The sequence below is a fragment of the Lycorma delicatula genome, chromosome 2 (assembly GCF_047948215.1).
Source record: "Lycorma delicatula isolate Av1 chromosome 2, ASM4794821v1, whole genome shotgun sequence".
Lineage (NCBI taxonomy): Eukaryota > Metazoa > Arthropoda > Insecta > Hemiptera > Fulgoridae > Lycorma > Lycorma delicatula.
In genome coordinates this window covers 158,993,349-159,019,515 of record NC_134456.1, presented here as the reverse complement: position 1 = coordinate 159,019,515, position 26,167 = coordinate 158,993,349, and the positions used below count along the sequence as shown (strand labels likewise).

The following is a 26,167-nucleotide window of genomic DNA, read 5'->3' as shown; positions in this document are numbered from 1 at the left end:
GGTAAGTAACGACATTAAGAGTAATAAAAATGTGACTGAAGAAAAAAAAATTCTATAGCAATTTTCCATCTTTTCATACCATTATATTGCCAAAGAAAAAAAAAAAAAAAAATAGTGCAATAAATCGTACAAAACTTGGTTGATAATAAATCTAAAACAGAAAAAAGTGTAGGAAAAGAGGTTTCACCATAAGTTTTATAATCAGATTTTACTTGAAAATCATGTAACAACTGAAATTTTAAATGGGATTTAAGAAATTACGGTAGGATTAAAAAATTGTAGGTTGGTGAATATAAAATTTAATTTTTCTGTAGTTTTATATGAGTATTCAGAGTATTCCATGAAGAAACGGAGAAATTTTCGGGACATATTCTACTGGTGAAAATAATGAAAAAAGTTCATACAAAAATAGGTTTGGAAACGCTTTGTTTTTGTTTTACAGCTAGCGAAAAATTTCTCCTGGATTTCAGCTCTTCTAAAAAAGGAAGCACTACTGTAATATTTGGAACCAAAATTAAGGAGTAAAATTGGTGGTCTCTTATGTAATTTGAGCTGGAAAATAGGATAAAATAGTTCCCAGAAATGTAACTCCAGTTTTAAAAATATTTGACGTAAAACACAAAATTTAGTATCGAAAAACTTTTTTTTTCTTTTTTTTTTGGATTTGTAGTAAAATAATTTTTTAAATGACAAGTAAATGCGAAAGTATTAGTAACAAAACTTGCACAGAATTTAATTCTGAGAAAATTAATATAAATGCAGTGAATAAAATGTAAAACAGAAAAAAGAGACAGAAAATCGTATTATTCATTCTGTACCTAAAAAACATTCTTTTTGAAAACAAAAAAATTCTAATTACTGAAAATAATTATAAAGAAGTGCAAAATGTATAAAACAATATTTTAGCTGTGTATCGTATTTTATTATTTTTCATTATTTTCACCTGTGGAACATGTCCTGAAAGTTTCTCTGTTTCTTCGTGGACACTCTATAAGGCGTATCACGAAGTACTACCGGGATTTTCATAACCTATTTCACTTGTGAAAATAATGGAAAAAATTCATATAAATATGTGACCTAAAATGCTTTGTTTGTGAGCTACGGCTAGTGAAAAATTTCACTCGAATTTCAGCTACCCCGGTGAAATAAGGCCGTACTGAAATTTTTAGGACGTTAATGAAGGAACAGAATTAGTGATGTCTTATGGTTTTTGACATGAAATATCGAATAAAATAGGTCTTAAAACATTATGTGCAGTAGTTTTTTTAAGTAATTATTTCGTTTTACCAGTGTAAATAATTTAATATATACAGCTAAAATATTGTTTTATAAATTTTGTATTTCTTTTAAAGTTATTTTCACTAATTAGCGTTTTATGTTTTGCTTTCAAAAAAGAATGTTTATTAGGTACAAAAGAAATAAAACAATTATTCGTATGGGGTTAAAAAACCCATACGGAGTGAAAAGCAGTAATTTGGAAAACAAAAACGTGTTTTTCATGTTTGACGTACAATAACATTGTTAAATGGGTAATAAACACATAAAATCTTTAAAAAAAAACTTGTAGAAAATTTAATTCTGAACAAAATGGTGTAAGATGAGTTGAATAAAACAAAGAAAAATTAGAAAAATTCGAATATTATTTAGAACCATCCTGAACCAGAAGGGAAGACCCCTCCATGGCGGTTACGGTCGCTACTCCACCCCCTCTGTACCTAGCCCTTAGAGGCTTTACCGGAAATCATCTTCAATACTTCAGCAACTGACATATTTTAGTCTAAAGTGCCTCAGTCAGGATGCCACCGATGCAAATGCCACGAATGACATTTCCATCGGTATACTAATTAACCTGTCTTCGAGTGGTCTTAAGCAAGACTATACCGATTGAGCTGCCTAGTCCATACCTTCCCGAAAACGATATAAAGGTGAATTTAACGTGAAAACCAAACGAGAATCAACCAAAACAGAAACATAAAGAAAATACAAAACTTGAAGAACACTAAAACAAACGCAAAACTAATCCAGACAAAACAAAGAAAAAACAAAAACTATAAACATATACACAACCAGAACAAAAACACTTACAGAAACAGATTCAACATGAACATAAACAAAAGAAATTACCAAACTTGAAGATTACTTAAAATAACTAAAAAAAACCCCAACTATAAACATATACATAACCTAAATGTAAACCAAAACAAAAGTAAACTGAAAACAAATACACAAACTAACCACCAAAACAAGGGAGATAAAATGCATCCAGGTAGAGATGTAACAGTTGGTCAGTAAGGTTGCTGGGCAGAAGGCGGTACTGACAAGCGAGGCGACAATGGAATCGGCCTCACGGGCTGATGGGCTAGCACCACGGACGGTCTGCAGTGTTTGCGGAGCCGATGCTCAGTCACGAGTTGAAACACAAAAACGAACAACTTAGTATTTGTTCGTTTTTAGCACTAGCAAAAAGTAAATATAAAATAAACAATATAAACATAAACATAAACAAAGCTTAAGCACAAAAACATAAAATAAATTAAAAAAATCACTGTTATATATCTATCCGGCGACATAGAATGTCCCGTACACTCTTGTACGCAGGACATTCATCCAATCTACAGTCACGGTTGGTGGTTTCCCAACCGGGAACGGTTAGGGCATACGGGCAACACCCCCTTCACTCCCCGTTGAACAAACTTTGGCATGGTGGCAATCTTTTCCACAAAACGAGCAGAGCTCTTTTTCTTTACAAGATTTGACCACGTACCCCAACCCAAAACAACGAAAACTGTGACTCACCTTAACTTAATCTTTTACTCTACAAAAACACGACCTTTCTCTATAAAGGTCCTACTTAACTCCTTGTAATACTCGATAATGTAGTGAACATCGCTGCTGTCCCTTCTGCCAGCTCAAAATATGACCTTAAAAAGATTATTAAATTCGTCAGACGTATATTTTGTGTCCTGGACGCGAACGGCATCTACGAAGGCCTCAGTTAGAAACACACTAGACCTAAATGCATTATATGTACAAGTTTATGAATGTTATTCATGTGTTTTAGTTTATAATAAATGTTCAAAACTGTCCCCCCACTTTCAGAACGTTTCTTGGCAGGCTTCTGCACTGCTTTTTTGCTTTTTTTGCTCTTTTTAGTTCTTCAGGGCTGTCCTTAAATTACTCAGCTGCAGTCATAATGTGGACAATGAATTCCTCACGAGAATGTATTTTTGGTTTATATATAATATTTTCATCCATCCCCAGACGCAAAAATCTATTAGATCAGGCGATCTTGTTGGCCAGGAATGTGAACCTCCATGACCGATCCATTTCTTAGGGAAATAATGATTTAAGTGAGTGTAAACGGTACAAGAGAAGTGGGGCTTGAAGTATACTTTTTGTCTTAGCGCTAGGAGGTCATCTTCAAGCAACGGCGGCAATTCTTTTTGAAGAAAGTGAAAGTCCATTCAGTATTTAAGCGGCTATGTATTATAGACGGTGCAAACAGCTGATTGTGAGGAAGGCTGCACCATACATTGAAGCTAAATCGGTGTTGGAAATTGCCTTCCACCGTTTCATGAGGATGAGTTCAGGTATGCTCATTGCGTAAAATGTTTACACCTTCTCGAGTGAAATTTTCCTCACCGGTAAACAGAACATATTTGCAAAGTTGCCGATTTGTATTCCACCAGTTGTAGAACTAAAAGCGAAGCGGACAGTCTGCTGGGTGTAGATATTGAATTCGCTGTTGATAATATGAATAAAACTTGTTTTGTTTAAGTGTCATCCGAACCATTTAATGCGAAAATTCGTTCCGCTTAGAAAGATGTCGTGTACTGACGCCTGGATGGCGCTGAACTGCATCAATAATAATTTCTTTAATAACAACGCCGTATTGGACAAACGTTCCTAGCTGGTACGAATAGCTAGGTATTGATTCTGTTTCCTGATGATTGCGAAAAGTCGTGCTAATTGTTTTAGGATCTGGAATCCTGCGATTCGGAAAAGGTAATTCACTTTCTAGTGCAGTAGTTATAGCATTACCATTACATACACCCAAAATGGATGCCATATCAGCGTATTCCTCTATTGTAAATAAGTACGATATCATTTCAATGGCAAACCGATCACGTTGAAACTATGATTCACAGAAAACCTTCGCTAACGATAGCACAGTTCACTGTACACGATTTATTTAATATACCTTTCAGAATAATTGAAACACTAACATAATATAGCACATTATTGATTAGTATATAACGAATTGCATTGTATCGCTATCAGTATTGTTGATATAGCATAGCGAATATTGTTCTTTTATTGCCAACTATTAAATAATAATTTTTCATATAATTTATTGTATTTCTGTCATTATTAAAAAAGAAAAAAAAAATTATGTAAGTAATTTTTATTTTATAATTGTGTAATTTCCTTTTTTTAAAAACCTTTTAACAGCCAGTTTTAACAGTAAATTTTGGTTTAACAGATTTTTCCCGTCACCAAAAGAGAATTTGGATTTTGTTTACATTAAATAAGTACTTTTTTGACAAACGCAGTAATGTACTGTTTGTAAATAAAATTCGAATTTTTCTAACTACTTTGCTTTATTCAACTATTATTTTGTTGTTATTAAACCATTTATTCAGAATTAAATTCTCTGAAAGGTTTGTTTAAAATAAGTAGACGTTTATTACCCATTTAACGAAGTTATTGTACGTGAGACATAAAAAACAGGGTCTTTTACCCCAATTTATTGGTTTTCACCTCATATTACTCAAAAACTACTGCAGATACAGTTCTGGAATATATTCTATTCGATTTTTTTGTTAAAAACCATAAAAAATTACTAATTCTGTCCTTTAATTAATGTCCTAAAAATTCAGTACGGCCTCATTTCACCGGGGTAGCTAAAATTCAAGCGAAATCTTTCGCTAGCCGTAACTCGCAAACGAAGCATTTTGTCAAATGTTTATGTGAAATTTTTCGATTATTTTCACAGAATAGAATAAAAGTCCCGGGAGAACTTCGTGATACATGCTCTATATAAATAAACAAAAAACAAAAAAATATATATATATATGCGCGCGCGCGCGCGTGTGTGTGTGCACTTTTGATTTTTTATTTATTTATTAATATTTTTTTGCTATACCTTCTTACCTCTGTGTTGAATTAGCTATTTATTAGTCATGCATAAAAAAATTAGTATTTTTAATTTCAATAAGATTAATTGAATGATATAAATTTTTTTGGTAAACAGATCTAATTTTACAAATAAATAATGGATATTTATTTAAAAAAAAGGAATTACCCAAGTGTGGATAACTACTAATTTATTTTTGATTTTGCGATATTTTGTAATCTTTCTTTTGGCCGCTGACTTTCGCACAGCGTGTAACCTATTATTATTTTTTCTTTTTTTTTAAATAAATAATTTTATTACCATATCTTAATTTTGGTTTACAGGAAGGAAAAATTGTTAAAACAATGTATCCACAATCTAATCATTTATTCCAATGATAATTTAAATCGTATGATTTATTTATTTCTTTTAAAAATAAGCTGCGGTTATAATTTTTAATTTTATGTTCCTTATTTTCCATAAGTTTCCATAAGGCCTTCCTCTTTCCTTATTTTCATATCTTCTGTGGCATAAAAAAAAAAAATAATATCAACAACAATAATACAATTTTTTAAGTTTATTTCCAGTATTCCTGGCTGCTGATAAGCCTTAAAACTTAGTGTAACATGTTTGATGTTAGATAACAAAACTTTTAATTTCAAAAAGGAAATGCATTACATATGAGTAACTAAAAATATGCAAATAAATCAAATAATCTTAATACTCGAATGATATAGAATTGTTTATATTATTTAAGGCGAACTTGCAAACTATTGTAGAAAAAAAAATTCGTTTTTAAAATACTTAAAATTAGATGGTCATCAGACCTAGGTGATTTATTTTGATTTAATTAAATTTTTAAATTCAAGTGAACATATGAAAAGTTTAATGTAACATTTCTGCATAAAGGCCTCAGCACAGTTAATAAATTTGTAACTAAATCGATATAATAAACTCGCCTTATTTAAATCCGGAAATTATTTTTATTATTATTATTTTTTATTTATCGTATAATGTAAAATTTCTGTAATGGTAGTTATGTAATGTCACTATTTTCCTATTTCCTTATTAAATTAAATTTATTTCCGAAATTTGTATGAATCTCCTTATAATATTTATTATTTAAAATTTATTCCCTTTCTTAAATACCCTATTTAATATTTTTTAATTTATTTAATAGATTTTTGAGACATCCTTTCTGTTTGTAAATTTTAAGAAATAATTAATCACGAATTACACGTCAAAGTAAGCTTTAACTTGTTTTCTAGAAACGATAAAATTGTTTTCTAGTTTTAAAATTATTTTTACATTAATTTGGATAAGAATAATCACATTTTAATTCTTTTCAACTATTTGTCTTTGTTAATTTACAGCTATTAATTCACTCATTTATTTTCAATGTCATTAATATTTTATCCAATTCTGAGTAGATTAAAAAACTTAAATTTTTCTTAAATAAATAGCCCATTAGTATTTTCTTGATTTAGTAGCTACTTAAAAAATCGTTATTTTTTAATTAAAATCTGTAATAATACATATGATTAAAATAATATTAAATTAGAAGTTCCCAAAATTCCAGTTTGGGTATTTTTTTATTTTTTGTATGCAGTATTTTGTTTATATGAGTTTAAGTAGAAAAAAATATTAATTACTTTTTCTTAATCGATTTTACTTAATTGCATAGTTAATTATTCACTTAAACAACTAACAATAGCTTACCACTCTATTTAATTTTCTTTTCTACACATTTCCATATTTCAGCCTAAGCCGATTTTACGAGAACGGTATTTTGAATCAGTAGAATTAAAATAAATTTCTATGCTGGGTGCATGATGAATAGTAAACGTAAAAATATTTCGACTGGCTTAAATCTTATCCATTGCCTTAGCAACATTGACTAGGCTGCAGACAAAGACATTTTCTTACTTGTCTTTAGAGTAGTAAAAAGTGAATTATAGTACTGCCGTCTATTCATCGTCAAGGGAATTGTACTATGACCTCTTGATTTAATCAAAAGCAAGGAGATTAGATATACTATTGGTACCAGACCGGTTGAGAGTCTTTGGAATGAATTTTTTTTCTGCCTGCAATATTTAAACATCTGCTCCTCCTGCAATATACAATGAAAGTTCTTTCTGTTTAAGGACTTGAAAATTGGGGCCAATATAATAATCATCCCTAAAGGACCAATGGTGATTTAATAATGATTATTAGAGATGATAATTAGGTAATGATTAGATGACGATGTTTAATGATAATTAGAGATGATTTAATAATCATCTCTAATTATATTCACCGTCAGACCAACTCACGACCAGAAATATTAGAGCTATAGAACTACGACAGAAATATGAATTAAATTACCCACGATTTTTTCCACTTTTTTTCTCAGATACTCCATCATTATGTATTCCATAGATAGTTTGTAGACTGGAGATACAGAATATTTCAATGGAATTCTGGCTGAAAATTCCGGATGGCAAGATTTTTATACGTACTGATCGAAGAAAAAGAGCGGGATCTGCCATACGTTTATGACGATGAATAAAATCTCTGCAACCTGATCTTCCAAGAGAGTATAGCATGTTCATAGCAAAGTACAGCGAGATACGGCAAGTAATTGCCTTAGTGGTAAAGTGACCACTACGGAGTACAAAAAACTGCCAACAATAAAAGCACTAGCTTTGCATTCCATGTTAGATTAATTATTGTAGGTCTAAACCACTCGAATAGGCAGTATTGCTACAGTCCCGGCTATTACAGATAGAAAACATAAGTGGTTGTACATATGAACGCCCAGTCACTTCAGTATTCTAGGGAATGAGGCCGCAGACGCAACTAGATGTAATGCTGCGAATTTCTTAAAAGAAGACTTTTTTTAATTAAACCATGAAATGCAATAGCTGCGGTAACGTCAGCTATCAAAAAGAAATGGGATATGATAAGGAGAAATATAACAACAAAATTAAACACTTTAAGTATTCTCCACTTAAATGGAAGCACAAGGTAACATTAAAAAGAAGAGAAGATTTTTTACTGAAACGACTGAGAGGATTGGACACTCGAACCTCATACCTATGTATTTGTTGTCTGGGCAGGAAAGACCAACATGTGCTGTCTTCGACTCAAAAAACACTGTAAATCATCTTGCTAACTGAATGCGCTTTTTATGAACAGCGAAAAACTAGGATTATCAAAACGTTTGTGAGTAGTCCTAGGAAACAGGAAAGAAGATATCAATGTTTCCACGGTTTTTTTTATGATACAGGAATTTTTACGCTATTTAGATAAATAACTAAACAAGGATTTTCATGGATGCATGTAATGGCACATTATACCTTTACGTGTTTGTGCCACTTAAATAAGTAGTTCTACACATTACCTAATGATATTTTTTGTCAGTTTCAAGAATTTAGTTGGTTTTTTAATTCTTTAATCCAGGTTATTGTTTTTTATTCCTCTTGCAAAGCTACTTGATTGACTTAGTATTAGAATTGCTTTCCAACTACGTAATAAATACCACACGCTAACGATCCTCGCATTCGATACCTTTAAAAACAAATTGGTTTGTGTTGAACTATGTTTCGCACGAGATTTGAGCGTGACAATGTCTTGCAAAGACCGACAATATTTCTAAAACTCGTGTTAAGTAAATCGAAATTCTGGTTAAAAAACATTAATATTCAATTTTTAAATATTATTTATAGTTTTTGCAAGTTTAACTTAAATAATTTGTTTAAATATAATCATGAATAATTAATTATAGAAATAAACTGAAATCAAATCAATGACAATAAATTGTTAATTTGAAATGATGAAATTGAAAATATAAATCAAATTTATGAAATTGCTGCTTTTGAAAAGCCCGCCCTAACCTGTTTGATAAAATAGTAGATTTCCTCGCACGGCGGTTGGCCGGTTCACATTGTCATTTTAGACACATTGTTATGACATGTGTGAGGTTAAAAATTAATTTTTAATCTTACATTAATAACAATCATTTACGCACAATCATTTTTTCCATTGAATAATAAAGAAAAGCAGTTAACTTTTCATACCATTGTTAATATGAATCATCATAATTTTTTAGTCAATTGTAACATAACCTATTATTACTGCACTCGTCGAACGATGCTACTTCTTTTAATAATAAAAATAAATACATGACATTATATCGCTAATTAGATATTTAAAATGTAAGAATTATTTACCCTTATTGCCGCAATTGTTGTGTAATAAACAATGAAAACTACATTAACTTCTCACTTTACTTTATTAACAGTTGACGAAAACAGTTCACGTGTAGGTGTAAGTTGTGTGCTGCCGCTGTCTCTCTTCTACTCGGACGCATGGGCCAATCGAGTGGAAGAGAGAGATAGATGCGGCACAAACCGAACGCTTAGGCCGATCCTGTCTCTCTCTTGCACGCTCGCTCATGCGGAACGGGACAATGTGTCATGCTTTTTCGTGCGTGCTGCCGGCGTTCATCGATTTATAAGACGTTGTCACGCCAAAAAGTTGGCTAAAATATAATAATAATGATAATAATAATTGTTATTTCTAATAACAATTAAAATTGATAAGTCCTCATTTTTCCCAAATTTTTTGTCTTGATAAATCTTTCGACTTAAAATCAGGTTACCGTATGCTTAAAAATACAATTAATTTATAGAGATGACAAAAATTTTGTGTATAATTATAATAACATTAAAAATTAATAGAATTGTCTTTAAAAAAAAAAATTATTATAAATAATACAATTTTTTATTATTTAATTTTCTAAGCAATTTTATATAACTTACAATCCAGACATACACACATTCATATGTACATACATATAAATTGTAAGTTTTTTCAACAGAAAATAAGTTTATCAAACTTAATTCAGTTATAGATAGAATCGATAATTTGTGTAACCTGCTGTATCTAATTTTTTATGTGTCATCTTATAACTGAAATCTTCAAACAATCAGGAAACTTAACTGTTATAAAAAAATTGAAAATCTGAGTTAATAATAAGGAAGCAAAGATATTTTTGTTGTTAATAATATCTCTAGCTTTAATTTTTTCAAAACTAGAAGACTCATTTACAGAAACATCGTTTACAATAATCTTAGAATCTATAAAACGGCAAACAAAAATTCACATTAAGGTTACAAGCAATAATTAAATCAAAAGTAGCAGTATTAATGGAAACATTGTTATTTTTCTTAATAATTTAGTCAATCTGTGTAACGAAAAATTTTGTAACTACCTCATCAAAAAGTACCTATTTTTTGCCAATATTTTTATCAATTTTCCTGTTTAACACAATATATAATTCTACTTAATCCGTAGAATATTTTGTTTAAATTAGTTTAATGCTGCTCAAACCTTTTTTCAAAACAAAGGAAATCTTTTGTTTTTTTCTCTTTCATTACTAAACTTATTTCTATATGTTTTATAATTTTAATTCTTTAAAGAAGCGAACTCTTTCTTTTATTTTGACATATACATACATTATAATATGACATCCGACTCTAATGATAACTTCTTTTTTTTTTACTTTGAGGCCCATACCATCAATCTCTCTTATTTACACTGATAATAAATTATACTGATAATAGATTTATAAATTTTTACATTCAAGACAGAATTACTTACACCTTCTAAATCATAAAACATATTTTAATTAAAATCCATTATTTGTTAATTTACTTTTTTATTATCTAACAATTCAAAAATATAACTTACGAACATTCCTATGATGTAATGTGCATCCTAAGTGTTCCTGCTCTTCTACTTCATGTACAATAATCGGGTGTGATCCGTACCTCGCCACGGGTTACATAACTGGAAATAAATATCTCATTATTTCTGATTCCAACAACAGTACTCGTATTGCAATATTTTCAAGAAGAGAGAATGTAATACATATAATTACAAGTATAAACTATATACCAACGTAATAATGTACTAACTTACTAAGACTTACACTAATATTACTAATGATTCTGTACAGAAATAAATTACCTATATGAAACATAAAAACTTTGTGTTTTCTTAATTTCCAGATTTTATTATAATTTTTAGTATTTAAAAATACAACTTCTACTTACGATTCACTAAATTCAAAAAAAAAACAACACAAAAGGTGATAATACGTTGCGTCTGTTTCGAACGATGTGCCTTCCCTTTATGATTAAAATATTTCATTAATTAAAATGTTAATTTTAATTTCCATTGCAATCAAAAAGGGAGGTGCACAACTAGATGTTACAAAAGTCCTAAATCCAAAATTTCAACATCCTACGGCTAATCGTTTTTGAGTTATGCGAGGTAAATACGTACATAAATACATCGTACGTACAGACTAAACTAGTGAAAATAGTTTCAGAGATGATCAAAATGGATATTTCCGTTGAAATCTGGAAACCGAAATTTTTCGCGATCACAATACTTCCTTTACTATGTACAAGGAAGTAAAAACTGTATGAATCAAAAAGAAATACCTAAATATTTTTAAAAAAACATAATTTAGAACACTTTTTCCATATCTTTCTCCCTTGAAATATAAATCTTTTTTTGTTAATCGTTACGCACCAGTATCCTATCATTTTTAAACTGCATGAATTTAGTATTTTCCGTTCTACCTTTTATTTCAACTCCCGAAAAGATTCCTATACTTCGTTTTTAGGAAATGATTAAAAAAGAGTCGATACTGCTTGTTATCTTCCGGCGAAATGATCGACCATCACACCTTACCTACAATTGGCTATACAATCATTTCATTCACTTTCTTCATTATAATTTAACTAACAGCATTGTGGTTTATTTTAATTCTTTGCAGTGACTTCGATCGTTTCGACAACAATCTTTGTTGCTTTTTCCTTATATCGCTGTAATGAATTTTACGATATCATCTATGTTATGGATTTCTAAAAATTTATGTTATTTACGTTATTTTGTGCGGCAGAAGAGTGTAAATGAAAAATAATTAACCAGAATATTATTAAAATGGAAAGACATTACCAAAATGGTGGAGTTGAAAATGAATTGGGAATAAAACCATGAACCTCCATCTGCAAAGGTTTTTGACCTATATCCTACTGTTATCTATTATGAAATAGGAAGAAAAATGTTATTCGGTTTCTAAAGGTAATTCAAAACTAATTTAAGTTGTTATTCAGTAGATCAAAGATGATAACCATGGGATTAAGTATAATACTAACTACTATTTTAATGAGATCTTTTTCAAATAGGAATGTAGCTAGGGAAAAAAGCGATTTAAGTAAAAAGTTTGATTTTTTTATTCATAAAAATACAAAACTTTTAAAATTATTAAAAAACAAAAATTCTGTTTAAATAAATTATTCAATACGCTCAGATTGTTAAAGAATACAGGGATTTTCTAAAAACTATGCCTTTAATAAATATATAAAAACATTTTTTTACGGAAAAAATATAGAAATCAAAAAACTAAACAGAAAAAAAAACTCTTTTAATTATATTTAAAGCACCGAGTTGATATAGTGGTGAAATCATCACAGATCATCTGGTTTCGAAGTCGAGAGTTTTAAGGTTCAAATTCTAGTAAACGCAGTTTTGAATACTACATTATGAATACCGGTGTTCTTTAGTGGTTCGGTTTCAATTAACCACACATCTCAGGAGTGGTTGACCTGATACTGCACAAGAGTTCACTTTATTTGCTTTCATATATATTATCCTCATTCATCTTCTGAAGTAATACCTTACGCTGGTTTCGGAGGCTAAACAGAAAAAGAAATGGTTGTTTAAAACATAGTTTCTTAAATAAAGAGTTACATTAATTTAATCTTTTAAGAGTTTATTCCAGTCTTAATATGGCTGTAACTCGTGTAAAACAATTGAGATGCGAGTGGTATAAGTTACATTTATTTTCTCTGAGAGAAAAGATGTTTATTATATAGCCACAACCAGTCATGATGAAGAGGAAGGTGATCTGTGTCTCATGACAGGTTACTACGACTGTTTGGTTTGCATCTAACATAACAATAACAATAATAAAATTCCATTAAAATAAATATTTTAATGGAAGAAACATTAAAATATTTGTTAACAGGACTGAAAAAAACCTTTATACCTCGTTTTGAAAATATTCGCTTTAAGTTTTTAATCTTGGGAATTTATTTTTTAATAGGAGTGTTTTGGCTGTGATATGTGTGGGTTATGTGATGTCCACCATTACATAAGACCTTACATACCTTATGCAGTGACATCTGAAATTAGTTCTACTTTTTTAGCTCTTTTTATTCATTTATTATGGAAATTTCATAAGGTCATTTATCCCGTATGCAGTGATCTCGTGAAGATTTAAAAAAGTGTTCTATCAAATTAAGATATCGTATGCGGGAACCCGGTTGAAAGTGTGTGTGTGTGTGTGTCTGTGTGTGCGCGCGCGTAACTACGTAAGGATGCGTATTACTTATGCAAATGATAAACCACGAACGTAATTCGTTATTAAATAACACAGGCTAATGACCCTAGCAACTGACGCCTTACATAAAAAAAAATAAATACATAAATCTTTTACAAAACCAATATCATTTAACTGATTTCTTACAGTAATTCCATGCGTATGTTATAAAACGTTTTAAGATCATGCAGGATAGATGTACATGATGTGCTAGATAATTAGTAGTCTCATCTTTCAGTCTATTTGGGAATGAAACTGTCTTTGAATTCACAAAGCGAAACATGAAATTTAACATTACTCATCTTTTAAGTGAAATATTTCATTTGAATAATTAACACCGACCAATTTTAATGTTAAAAAGTTATAAAGAAACGCAGAAGAATTTTAATACTTTTCAGTTTGTGGGGATTTCATATCAAATAAATTTCTTAAATATGATCTAGCCTGATATCATACTTATATCAAGAAGGTACACCTACATAAGGATCCTCTTTTCTCAAAAGTACCTTAAAAATCCAGTATCTTGATTTGAATGAATTTGAAACCATCTTTACCCAAATTAGTTTGTCAATTTCATACTCTGTTCACTACTTAAACACATACACAAGACTATAATTTGTTGGTGATAAACTTTAACTGGTGGTAACGTTTCTACGATTTTAATATAGTAAAATGTTTAAATATTTTAACTTTAAATGTACAGTAAATTGTTAACAAAATAAGGATTATTATTTTACTCGCTAGAACGTTATTTAAAAGTCAGTTTTGTCAAGGATATACTTTAAAATTTAATTCTATATAAAAAAAGCTACTTGTAGCACTGTATCTTTGCCGATGTGTTTGAAGATTATTAAAAATTCTTTGTTGCTGTCTTTGGGTTGTATTAAAGTAATGATGTAGTCTGATGTCATTCTTATATTCAAAATAAATTTCGAGAAAATATTTAATAAAATTAGTTGGAAAACGTTAGTTTGAAAACGTTTTTCACATTGTTGTATAAATTCCAGTATCCAAACGAGCTTACGGTATTCTCTTTACATAATTAATTTGAAAATTACCTACTTTCTTATTTTTAAAAAGGTAGATTTCTCGCTGTTGCGTTTTTTCACATGAGTTTTTTATGTGGACAATTTTTCTTTCTGTAAGGCTATCCATATTTAAAGTAGAAATAAAACTAAATAATCTGAAACATGATATATTAAAAGACTGAAATCTAATTATTATTAAAATTAGTAGTCTTTCAATTACTTTCTTATTCTTCACTTTTGGAAATTTTCACTTCAAAAAGTCAAAATACAAATAAGAATTTAAAAGCTATTATTTTTTATTAACTTTAGTATAATATTCTGTAGATTTTACGGTTTGAATTTTTATTCTGTAGCGATTAATTTTTAATACATTTTAAAGGAAGTCTTATCTATTTTAATATTTTGTCTTTGTAAATCTTCAATCTATGTTTGTAAAATTTATCCAATTTGTTCTATTTCCTGAATTAACATTTTTATATATCTATTCTTTTTCCATAAATATATGCTCTACTTTCAGTTGCATCTTCTCCTTTTGTTGTGATAAGGAATTAATTTCTTAGCATGTGATAAATGCTAAGCCAAACTAGGATTCGGAACCGATTTAATTATTAAATACCTGAATCCTTTAAAATTTTTTTCTTTTTTTTTTGCTATTTTTATCAAATTATACATTTTAAAAAGTTTTATAATTATTCTGTAGGTATAAAATTGTTAATAAATTATTTAACCATTTAATTTTTTTGAAATCGGTTTGCTGGATACTATTTACTCAGTTTGTTGTGCTTGAAACAGTTTTAATTATTTTAGGTTTTGAAAGGTTCAGGAAGGGAAATATATATACTTTTTTATGATATGATTAAGCAAATAGAAAAACCGTTTCATATCTTTTTTATAAAATCGGTGTAGTTTTTATGGAATTATAATGCCAAAACACAAACCTGTATGTAGTTATGTAGATAAAATATTCTCAAATAAATATTCTATTTCAGACGGATGATAAAAGTTTGTTATAAATTAACAAATCCAAGTTATTGGAATACATTAGATATAATATAATTTAATATTTTTATGCAGAGGAATAATTATTAGAATAAAGTTATGAAAAATAAATACAATGCTCGCATTTTTATCTTTCCGCTCTTTAATAAGTTATCTACTTGTTATTAACAAGTCATCTAATGAGTAATATGAATTTATAGATTTTCAGACTACAGTGATTCTGTACGAAATAAATAAATAAATATTTACAAGTTTTATTTCCTTATCTGACTTTATAAATCGTTGTTTTATGTTGTACTTAAGGTAATATAAATAACAATTTTAAAGTTACCAAACATTTTAAAAATAATAAGGATTATTGTAAATGAAAATGAATTTCAGTTGAATACTAAAGATGCTGGAATAGATAAAAAATTTATAAAAGCTCTTACAGATCAAGATAAAGTTGAAAGACTTCTTCCACCTAAGGCTAGGAAAAGATTCGAAAATCGATGTTTTAAGAATACTCACAATTCATTTTTAGAAATTTTCAATGAATAAAAGAAGGGGAAAAACGATTATTTCAAAATTATATTATTTTAAATAATGTATAATGCCTATTTATATATTATCTCCTTCCCGTTTATTATTATCATTTATGAAAAAAACAAACATCTAGGTCAGAAATGGCGGTTGTATTTAAAGGAAGTACAAACGGTCAGTAAAGTTTAGCGTGTTTTCCTTATCTTTTTATTAGATCAACCACATACATTCGATACGAGTTCAAAAGGAATAAAACCTACTGTGATAGTAGCTTTTTGGTCATTCTTATTTCTAAGAGAATTTTCTTCATTGTTTTGAATAACCTTCTATAAAAAAGGAAATTATATAATTACATCTTAACCCTAATATCAAACATTCAATATTTTTAAGATTAAAAAGAAACATTAGTTTTGAGGTTAAAACCAAAATAAAATCGACTTAAAATTTCTATATCACGTCTGTTAAAAATATGAAATAAATAAATCGTTACTAAAGAAGAGGGACAAGAAAAATGAGTTCATGACAGCGGGTCCTCTAACCTGCAAATTGCTATGCAACTTTAAAAATATTACGTTGTATTTCAAAAGAAATATTTTTTGTTTAATACGATTTATCTATTGTCTGTGACATGGAACAGATAAAATTTTGACACATTTTTACATGAAAATTGATATTAAAAAAAAAAGATCATATTCGTTAATCAAATATACAGAGTGTATCACAAAGTTTGCCCAGAATATTCATAACCTGTTGTATAAGTAAAATAATTGAAAAAGTTAGCATAAACTTATGACCTAAAATGCTTTGTTTGCGAGTTAAGGCTAGTGAAAGATTTTGTTCGGATTTCATCTACCCCGGTGAAATGAGGTCGTTCTAGAACTTTTAGGTCGTTAATTAAGGGGCAGAATGGTGATTTTTTTATGTCTTTTAACATGAAAAATTGAATGAAATATCCCAGAATCGTATTTGCCGTAGTCTTTGAGAAATCTTTTTTGAAAACCAATAAATTGACTAAAAATCCCTGTTTTTTATATTTAACTTACAGTAACTTGGTTATCGGTAATAAACACATAAAACCTTTAAAAAAAAAAACTTGTACAGAATTCATTTTTGAACAAAATTGTATAGGAATAAATTAAAAAAAGTTAGAGCAATTTAAATTTTATTTAGAAACGATGCATTACTACATTTGTCAGAAAAATACTTGTTACTCTTTTTAGTTCTTCAAGGCTGTCCTTAAGTTTCTCAGCCGCATCCATAAAGTGAACAGTTAATTCCTCACAAGAATGTATTTTTGTTTGTTGTACAATGCGAAAGGAACTCCACAAAACCAAATTTTATTTTGTGCAATATCCCGACTGCAATTTTTCAAGCCGTTCGTTTTTGCTGAAGCAAATGTAACAGATTGTTTATTTGAATATGATGCATATCCAAGTAGCTCTTTCGTCAACTCCAAGGTGGACCAGAAATGTTATTGGCAACAGTTTACTGTGCCTTCTCACTGCCATAACTCTGTATGGAATTAGTTGAATGACGCTTTTCCCAACTACTGGATCGATACCCGATACTGGTACTGGATTAGACATACATACGATCACAGAACTTATTTGTGTTTATGACCTCCATGTTTACCCGACTGACCCCATGTGACTTTTTCCTTTGAGATTTTATAAATAATTGTGTGTGTATGCCTCCACTAGCTACTTGTCTATCCGATTTGAAGCACAGGAATGAAGCAACTGTTGCTTCCAGATATGCTGATTAAAGTGTAGGAAGAACTATTCTATCAGGTGGACGTGTGTCGCGAGACGAAAAGAACTCCCATTGAATACTTATAGGGAAAACTGTAAGAGTTACTATTTTATTTTACTTTTTATTCATTACTACTGTAAGTCAACGTTAAGAGATATTACATAGCTTTAAAACCCCGATTTTGTTTTACACCTGTACATAAATATTTGAAATTCGATAAAAAAAATTAATCAAAAACCTGAAATATCCGAATAACTTATTTTTAAATCGATTTGAATGGAAAAAAATAATCAGTTTATATCGATAATTTAAAAATCATTATAACTCGAAACCAATATACCTAGAAGTACCAAAATTTCACTGTAAACCTTCTGAATTTGTATAGAAAATGCATGCAAAATTTCAAATTATTTGGTCAAATAATTTAAGAGAAATTTGCGAACAAAGTTTTGGTCCAATAAGGCTACACCTTTTTTCACCAAGCTCCGCCAAAAAACGGGTTATTACACCCCCAGCTGGGAAATTTAGGCAATGACTTTGGCAATTTTGCTTGAATAAAAATATTAAATTCTGTGACATTTTATGTCAGATGGACCCCTCGATTTTTCTGAGCTAGGTAATAAAAGATTTATCTGAATTAGCAATGGTAATTAGCGAATGTATATCTACTTAAAATTCTTTTTCAAACAAAAACCAAACGTTTTTTGAAATTCATGAGGGGAGGATATAAGTGTGAGTGTATACATAATCCAGGTTATCTGTTTATCAGCATAGAACTCATTTTATCATTAGGTTCCTATGTAAGTATATTATAAGAAAAGGTAACAGGTTATAGAATTATTACTGATTTAAGTACGGGAAGAAAGATAGGACAACGCTATTTATTATTAATGGGGTTCTTCCTTGTTATTTTGATTTGTTCATTGCTCAGAGATTTCCATAAAATATTATGTTTGATTATTTAAGGGAGAAAGCTTGAGATTCAGGCCAACTTTGTAGGAAACCATTAAAAAAGGTCAAACGTTTGGCATGATTTGATAAATCAAATATTGAAATCTATCGGTGAGCGTAAAATTTAGCGGTGAGTAAGTTGCAGAATGTTTTACCAGGCATGTGGTTAGGTGGAGAAACCACCGAATCAAAAAGCCAAATGTGAAAGGAGCATTAGATGGAATTTAATGGTCGATTTAATTGAATTCAGCTTTCTAGCAATGGTTTTCAATTGTGAATCTAATTAAGGGTCTGGGGTTTTTCTGCAACCAGCCTAAAAAGGTTAATATTACAAAGAATAAAAATATTTTCAGGAGGAAACAGTCATCTTTATATCCTGTTGGCTAAACACGTTAAGGGTTTTTGGAGTACGGCTATTATATTTTTTGTAAAAGTATTGCTTCCCGACAGCAGTTATGACAAAGATTCTATTTTTTCCAAAACATCATAGTAATCTGAATAATCAAATAAATAAATAAATTTTAAGAACATCCAATAAAGTTAACCTGGAAACGTAATTTAGAATCCGCCTCTGATATTAGACAGTTTCTTAAATTACTAAGCAAGCAAGTCGAGCATAGAATGATTGTGATTCTTGATTCTTGAAATTTTTTAATGCCTTTTTAAATTACTTTTGTTTACATCAAATCTTCCACAATATGTATCTTGTAAATTTAGGTAATGGTTGGGTTGGTAGGTCTTCCACAATATCTATTATGTAAATTTAGGTAGTAGGTAAAAAAGGGTAAAAATAATTCTCAACTTTATTAACATATGAAGGATTATTAGCTTTTTAATCTTTTTGTAAATACTAGAAAATTTCAGCATCTTAACATCGTTGGCCGATATGTTTTTTTAATTACTTTAGAAATAGATTTCGTACTTAAAAAAATAAATAAAACCATAAACTTACCAGAATTATCGCTGAATTTAATTTTATCAAGTATTAAAAGCGTTAAAAATTTACAACATGTATAAAAACATAACATTCAGCAGCATATAGCATACAGTCTGTGTTACGATACTATTTAAAACATGTGTTATTTAAAACAAAAACAAATAGAGATGAACCCCTGTTATGTGTTAAATTAGTTGAAGATCGACCGCAAACACATTGTAAAAGAAACAATCAAGTTTTCCTGATGATAAAATTTTTATATAAAAGCAACAGACTTAACCTTAGTCGGTTATACTTATGCATCACTGTCTGACCATAAGCTGTTCAATTGTTACCGTAAAATATGAGACAAGTAACGATAATGCTATTTCTACTGGTAATATACTTCAGTTTCTGTTCAATTTCAAGAGCTCAAAGTAGTCCCAGTTATTTGGATAAAGGTATGTCTGATTACAGTAAGAAATCGTATTTGTAGTTTAAATTTTACTTTAAATAAACTATTGGTAACTTTTATAATTTCGTTTTTTGGTTACTACATCAAGAACTTTTCTGGAATATATCCTTGAACTTTACAGTTAGTTCATTCATGTGTATCCAGTAATACGAATCTCAGAACGCCTGAGTTTCCAGAGAAAAAGTAGTCGTTCACTCTGTAGATTCTGGATACGTCTAATAAAAATTTAAACTAATTTTCGTAGAGGTCCAGAAATTGTTAATATTTTTAATAAGCAAATAATTAATTGAATTATTACTAATTAATTAGTAAATTATTAATGCAGTGATTTAAACATTATTTAATATTTAATTTAACATTATTTACAAAGATTGTAAAATAAATTAAACATTTTTTAGTTAATTTTAAACCCGATCTCTGATTGTACTTATAAAACGTTGAATTTGATTGAAAAGTGAAAACTTAGTCATTTATAATGGGTTTCTTCTTTGTTTTGCCCACAAATTATAAATGAAGCTGAAATCGACTTAGTGAAGTTAGTAAGAAACATTTATTGTATCTTTGATTAAAATTAGTGCCAGATCTTAAAATCTCTATCGAAGCAATACCCTTCGAGTTCAACTATTTCCTTCCTATACTGACTTGTGAGGTAATAGAAATATTTAAAGGATTTACATAGTCTACGAAAATAACTTCTATTGCAAATTTTTTCTTTCATTTCAAAGTCCTCCCCTCCTCTGCCAGCAGAAGGATTGGTAACCTGAAAATGGATAAGATGAACTATCGAATATTAATCGAACTTGGAGATCCGAAAAAAAAAAGGTAATAAAATCTTCACCTTTTAAAATATTTACTACGTATGAATTGGCACTGTAGATTCTTAATTGTATATATTTATTTAATATTTCCATAAAGCATGTAGTAAATTAAAAATATATTGAAACAAAAGCTATGTGATATTTTAACTCTCTCTGAATCGATGTAATTTACTACGGTTAATGAAACAACAAACAGATATATTGCTGACAAAAAAGAGATGACATCATCAAATTCGATTCTTCTATTTAGGTTATAGATCCTCAAGATGTAGTAAAAGGACTTAATAATTTAATTAAACTAAAGGTTTCATTTAAATGACTTAAATGATTTTCATTTAATTTGTCTATTTTTTAATGATCATAAATATAACACTATTTAAAGATAATAAAATAAGTAATAAGCTTTCTTGTGTAACTATTAAATGCAGAAAAATCAGCGTTTGTTAAGTCGAATAGAGTATACATGTGTCAGGTACGAACTTACTTTCCTAGTTTTGACGAAGCGGACAGATACTGCTTTCCTCAAACCGATTACGTTGTAGGGAGATATTTTAACTAAAGATATACAATCATAATAGATACTTCACGTATAAAGTTTGTAGAAGAATTAATTTTTGTGTTTAATATAGTCGTTAGTTTCCTTTTCAATTGTAAATGCAATAATGACAGTTACTAAATTCTGCATATATATATATATATGTATTCATATTGTAACAGTAATGTTCTCTCATGGAGTTATGCTGTTCCATGTGTTTATTTAAAGATATACTTTCAAATAATTGATAATAATAATAATAATAATTCAATAATAATCAACGACCTAGGATATTTCAGAATTACATGAATTTTAAAATTAATATAAATATTATTTATCCGGCGATAAATTAAAAGATTCCATAAAATACCCAAAATAGTAGAAAGCCAACTCACTGAGTATGCTATTGTAGATGTTACTCATGTTATTTTTTGCCTTCGTATGTGAATATAAATTAAGTTTAAATATTTATCCTACGTTCCACTCAATATCCTTCATTCATACTCGTTGTGAATATGAATATGTGAACATATGAATATGAATAACATTAAATATACACGAAAAAAATTTCCGGATAGTTACAAATACGAAATTCCAAGGATCTGCTGAAAGACGTAAGTTATTACTAAATTATTTTAAATACGTTATTATTTTGGTTTTACACTTTTATTGAATTATGTGAGTATTTAAAATTAAACTCAGTGAATAAAAAAATTACTATAGGTTTATAAATTCTGTATTAGTTGATGTATAATTTATAATAATGTGTAAAGAAATGTAGTAAACACAATTTTAAAGAAATAAAATATTTAAATTTCGTTACTTAATCAGACTCTGAAATAGATCTCCTAATAATCATTCATTTTTTGACAATTTAGTGAGCGTATGAGTCGACTGTATCTGGAATCTTTAAGATATTTTCAAGCCAGGATAAACTGCAAAAACAAGGATTTATTTTGCAATAATTAATTTATCATTAAGGTATATGTTGAACAAAAATTTAGTTTTAAAATAATAGTAGTGAAAGTTTCATAGCATATGAAAACGTCAAAGCTGAATTAAATTAAATTAGTAATATTATATATTTCATAATTTTGAGGGTTAATTTATTTGTTTTACATAAATTTAGTATTTTAATTAGGTTATGGAGCTGTTGTTACATCTATTCCTTCTTATGGCCTTAACTAAAATAAATTAAAAACAAACCGATTTATTGATGTTACTAATAAAATATAGGTGTCTAAGAGTATAAAATTATATTATGCGTGAGCATTTTTTCCGTACAAAAAGTAAAGTATTTTTTATGTCCCATAAGTTTAGAATTTACCGTCTGACGGATACAATTAACGGTCAAGTGTTTGGAATTTTTAACGACGTGTCAGAATACTCCTTTACGTAATATTTATATTATATTTTGATATTATGTTTTTACAGAGAATACTCGTTACCGTCTTTTCACTAGAGCCGTTGGACCGACTGTTGATGTTAATGGAATCAGAGTTAGCACATTACCATATCGATCTGCTGCAGTATCTTACCCATCAAACGGTCCTGCAATTACAGCTAATACTTATAATTCTCCTAGTTATCAGACTAGCGGATATCAAAGTCCTTCCAATGAACGGAATGTTGACGTTGGCGGACTCTCACTTAGAACATCACCATATGGAGCGTCAGTGTCTATTCCACCATCTAACGGACCAGCTATTAAAGCAAGCACTTATTCAAGTCCCGGGTATCCAGTTGGTGGCAATAGTGGTTATGGAAGAAATTCTTACGTAGCGTCAGTGTCTACGCCACCATCTAACGGGCCGGCTATTACAGCAAGCACTTATTCAAGTCCCGGGTATCGAGTTGGTGGCAATAGTGGTTATGGAAGAAATTCTTACATTTCCTCTGAAAATAAGAATATCAACGGACAAAGGTCTTCAACAGTCAGGTGAGTGTAAAAGTTTTATAGTAAATAGTAACAGTAGAAATAATAACCGGTTTTAAATTTTCCTTCTCCAGTTTTCTTCTTCTAATGCAAAGTTGTAGGATACAATGAAATGGAGAAATTTATAGTTTTGCTTAAAAGAAGAACAAATAAAAAAAAATAGCGCCCATAAAATAAGTGCATAAAAAAGTATATCCAGAACAAGTTTTTTAGTCAGAGGAACCCCAATAAATAATGTAAAAAGTTCTTAAGGTTTTTAGATTGAACATCTCCTATCACGCAAATCTTCGTCCGATCTGCAGAATGAATTAAAATTAACTTAAGCCACGGTGGCCAACTGTGATTCCACAGCGCGTTTTTATCTCCTGAAATTCAACTATATTCATTCTGTTTGATTTTGCCGGGATAAAGAGATAATTCACTTTTAACCAGAAAAATGGTACTGCAACGTTTTTCTGTGTCTGTCTTCATTGATAGGAGGTCTTATCAAGTACATTTTCCCTCTCGCTTTAACTCGTGATACTAACAACAGTTATTTAATTTAACGTCTTTCTTTCGATGGAACATTTTTGATGGCTACAAGATTACTTTCGACATATGTCTTAATTTGTATATTAAAAAGTCGAGCTACGTAACCACTCAGTCCTGAAATACAGTCATATTCTAATAAAATCTTACGTAACTTGGCAAAAGTATAAATTATCTGCCCCAATTTCCCTTAAAACCATAAATAAATTTATAGTTCTTTAAAGTATATAACACTCCACCGATCTCCATTGCGGAGTGTTAGCGTCTTGGCCTTTCATCCGGAGGTCCCAGGTTTGAACCCCGTTCACGCATGGCATATTTCATATGCTACAAATTCCATCTCCATATTCCCATGTACAAGCTTCTCTTTAAGCTTCTGTGGTGAATTAATTCATCAAACTAAAAAAAAACAATCATATAAGTGGATTACTGGTCATGTGTTTATTTAATTGTATTATTTGTTTATTAGGAAAGAGAACTTAATGTTAACGAAGTTAGCTTAAATTAAAATGTTATTAATTTTTAATCTTTTTTTTCCTTTTCTTTAAGGGTCGTCGACGATGGTCAGGACACAGTATATAGATATCATGGATAAGCTCGTAAACATTAAATGGTGTTGTCTAATCAGTTAAAAAAAAAAGAGTAAACGAATATATTATTAATTTTTAGTACTAATATTCTTCAACAAAAATTTAATTTAAAAACTTACTATAACTGGATATCAGATTGATGGAAGTAAAAAAAAAAGAGTAAAAAAAAGATATATATATATATATATATATATATATATAATTATATATTTTATAACACATATATATGTAGAGCAAATAAATGTAATTTTTACCTTGCACTTACTGTGGTATTTTAATAAATCAATATATTAAAGAACAAATATGTTAAAATTGTGCTTTTGGTAGTAAAAGGTTGTAAATCTTTACTTATTGTAATTTGCAGTATCAAAATGTTTTTTTCTAGGTAAGGTATTCGACAAGGTAGAGAAATAAAATGTTGCACGTGAAGTTGAATAATTGCACTCATATAATAAATTTTTTTTCCGCGGGAGAGAAAATCTGCTGTTAGACGACCAGCAGCCAGTACTACTGGGTATGTGAGGGGTTTCCCGCCAAAAACTCACTAAGCGGGGACCCACTAAAAAATCTTTCCGTAAAAAAACAACATGCCCCAGTACCCGCCATAAAGGCATTACCCGGGACATGCTGCTGCCATCACAGGACACAATAGGCCCGCAGAAGGGCCGGGTAAGCGCAGACATAAAGAAGTCCCTTCTTACCTTAAGAAGGCAAGACGCCTTCGACCAGCCAATATCACCGCTTTGGCCTTTTGAGGGGTCAGGCACAGACCCTGCTGAAAGAGCCAGGCGTCTACCAGGGTGGTCGACCGGTTGGCCCGCAGCATTACGTCCGCCTCCGTCTTGGCAACGACAACAGCGCCAAGTCATCAGCGAAGGCGACGGACGAAACCCTTGCAGGGTACTGTAATCTTAGTACTCCATCGTACACAAGGTTCCACAGGAAAGGGCCAACAACAGAACTCTGTGGAATCCCACACCAAACGTCGAAGAGCCGCCCGCATCCAGTTCGTAGATAACTTTCCTGTCTTGCAAATACCTATGTATCATCCTCTTGAGATACCCCTTTCATCGAGTGCTTTAAAAATAGATGTCCAACTCACAGTGTTATGCGTTTTTAACATTAAGCAGTACCACAGCAGGGATACTCCTGGAACGCCAATTGCCGTTAGCTGCTCTTTCCACCAAACGCATCAAGTAGTCGACTATGTTAATCGTAGAGTGACCCGGTCGAAACCCAAACTGTCGGTCACTCAAGCTACCGAATAACTTGCAAAAGTTGTTTGTCAGACACAGAGGGCGGTATGCAGGAGCATCTCCAGGGGCTCCAGGCCTCTGAACGAAAACAAGCCGCGAAAGCTTCCTGCAGGGATGTAATAATTGCAAGAGCATGAAGTTCATTGCACGGAGAACAGCCGCAGAAGCGAGCTTGACAACAATCTTGAAAACCTTAACCGGGATCCCATCCGTGTCGGGCTTTTGTGTATCATCTACCGTACTGCTGCATGTAGTTCACCTATCTCGAAGAAAGAAAGGTCGTCCGCAACAATTTCCGTTCCGTACGT

The 26,167-nt window shown here is 30.1% G+C and overlaps 2 protein-coding genes across 2 annotated transcripts in view; one reads left to right on the top strand and one right to left on the bottom strand.

Annotated features, from left to right (window-relative positions):
• The window catches only part of LOC142319358 (solute carrier family 35 member E2A-like), a 134,912-nt gene that overhangs the window by 100,786 nt on the left and 7,959 nt on the right, over positions 1–26,167 (bottom strand). The window contains exon 2 of the mRNA XM_075356560.1: positions 10,850–10,948. The gene's annotated coding sequence lies outside the window, so the exon portion shown is untranslated. The remainder of the gene's footprint in view (positions 1–10,849; positions 10,949–26,167) is intronic.
• LOC142319357 (uncharacterized) lies at positions 20,028–24,732 on the top strand. Its single transcript, XM_075356558.1, has 3 exons — positions 20,028–20,182; positions 22,984–23,488; positions 24,563–24,732. The coding sequence occupies exons 1-3, from the start codon at positions 20,086–20,088 to the stop codon at positions 24,606–24,608; spliced, it is 648 nt and encodes a 215-aa protein (XP_075212673.1). The 5' UTR covers positions 20,028–20,085; the 3' UTR covers positions 24,609–24,732.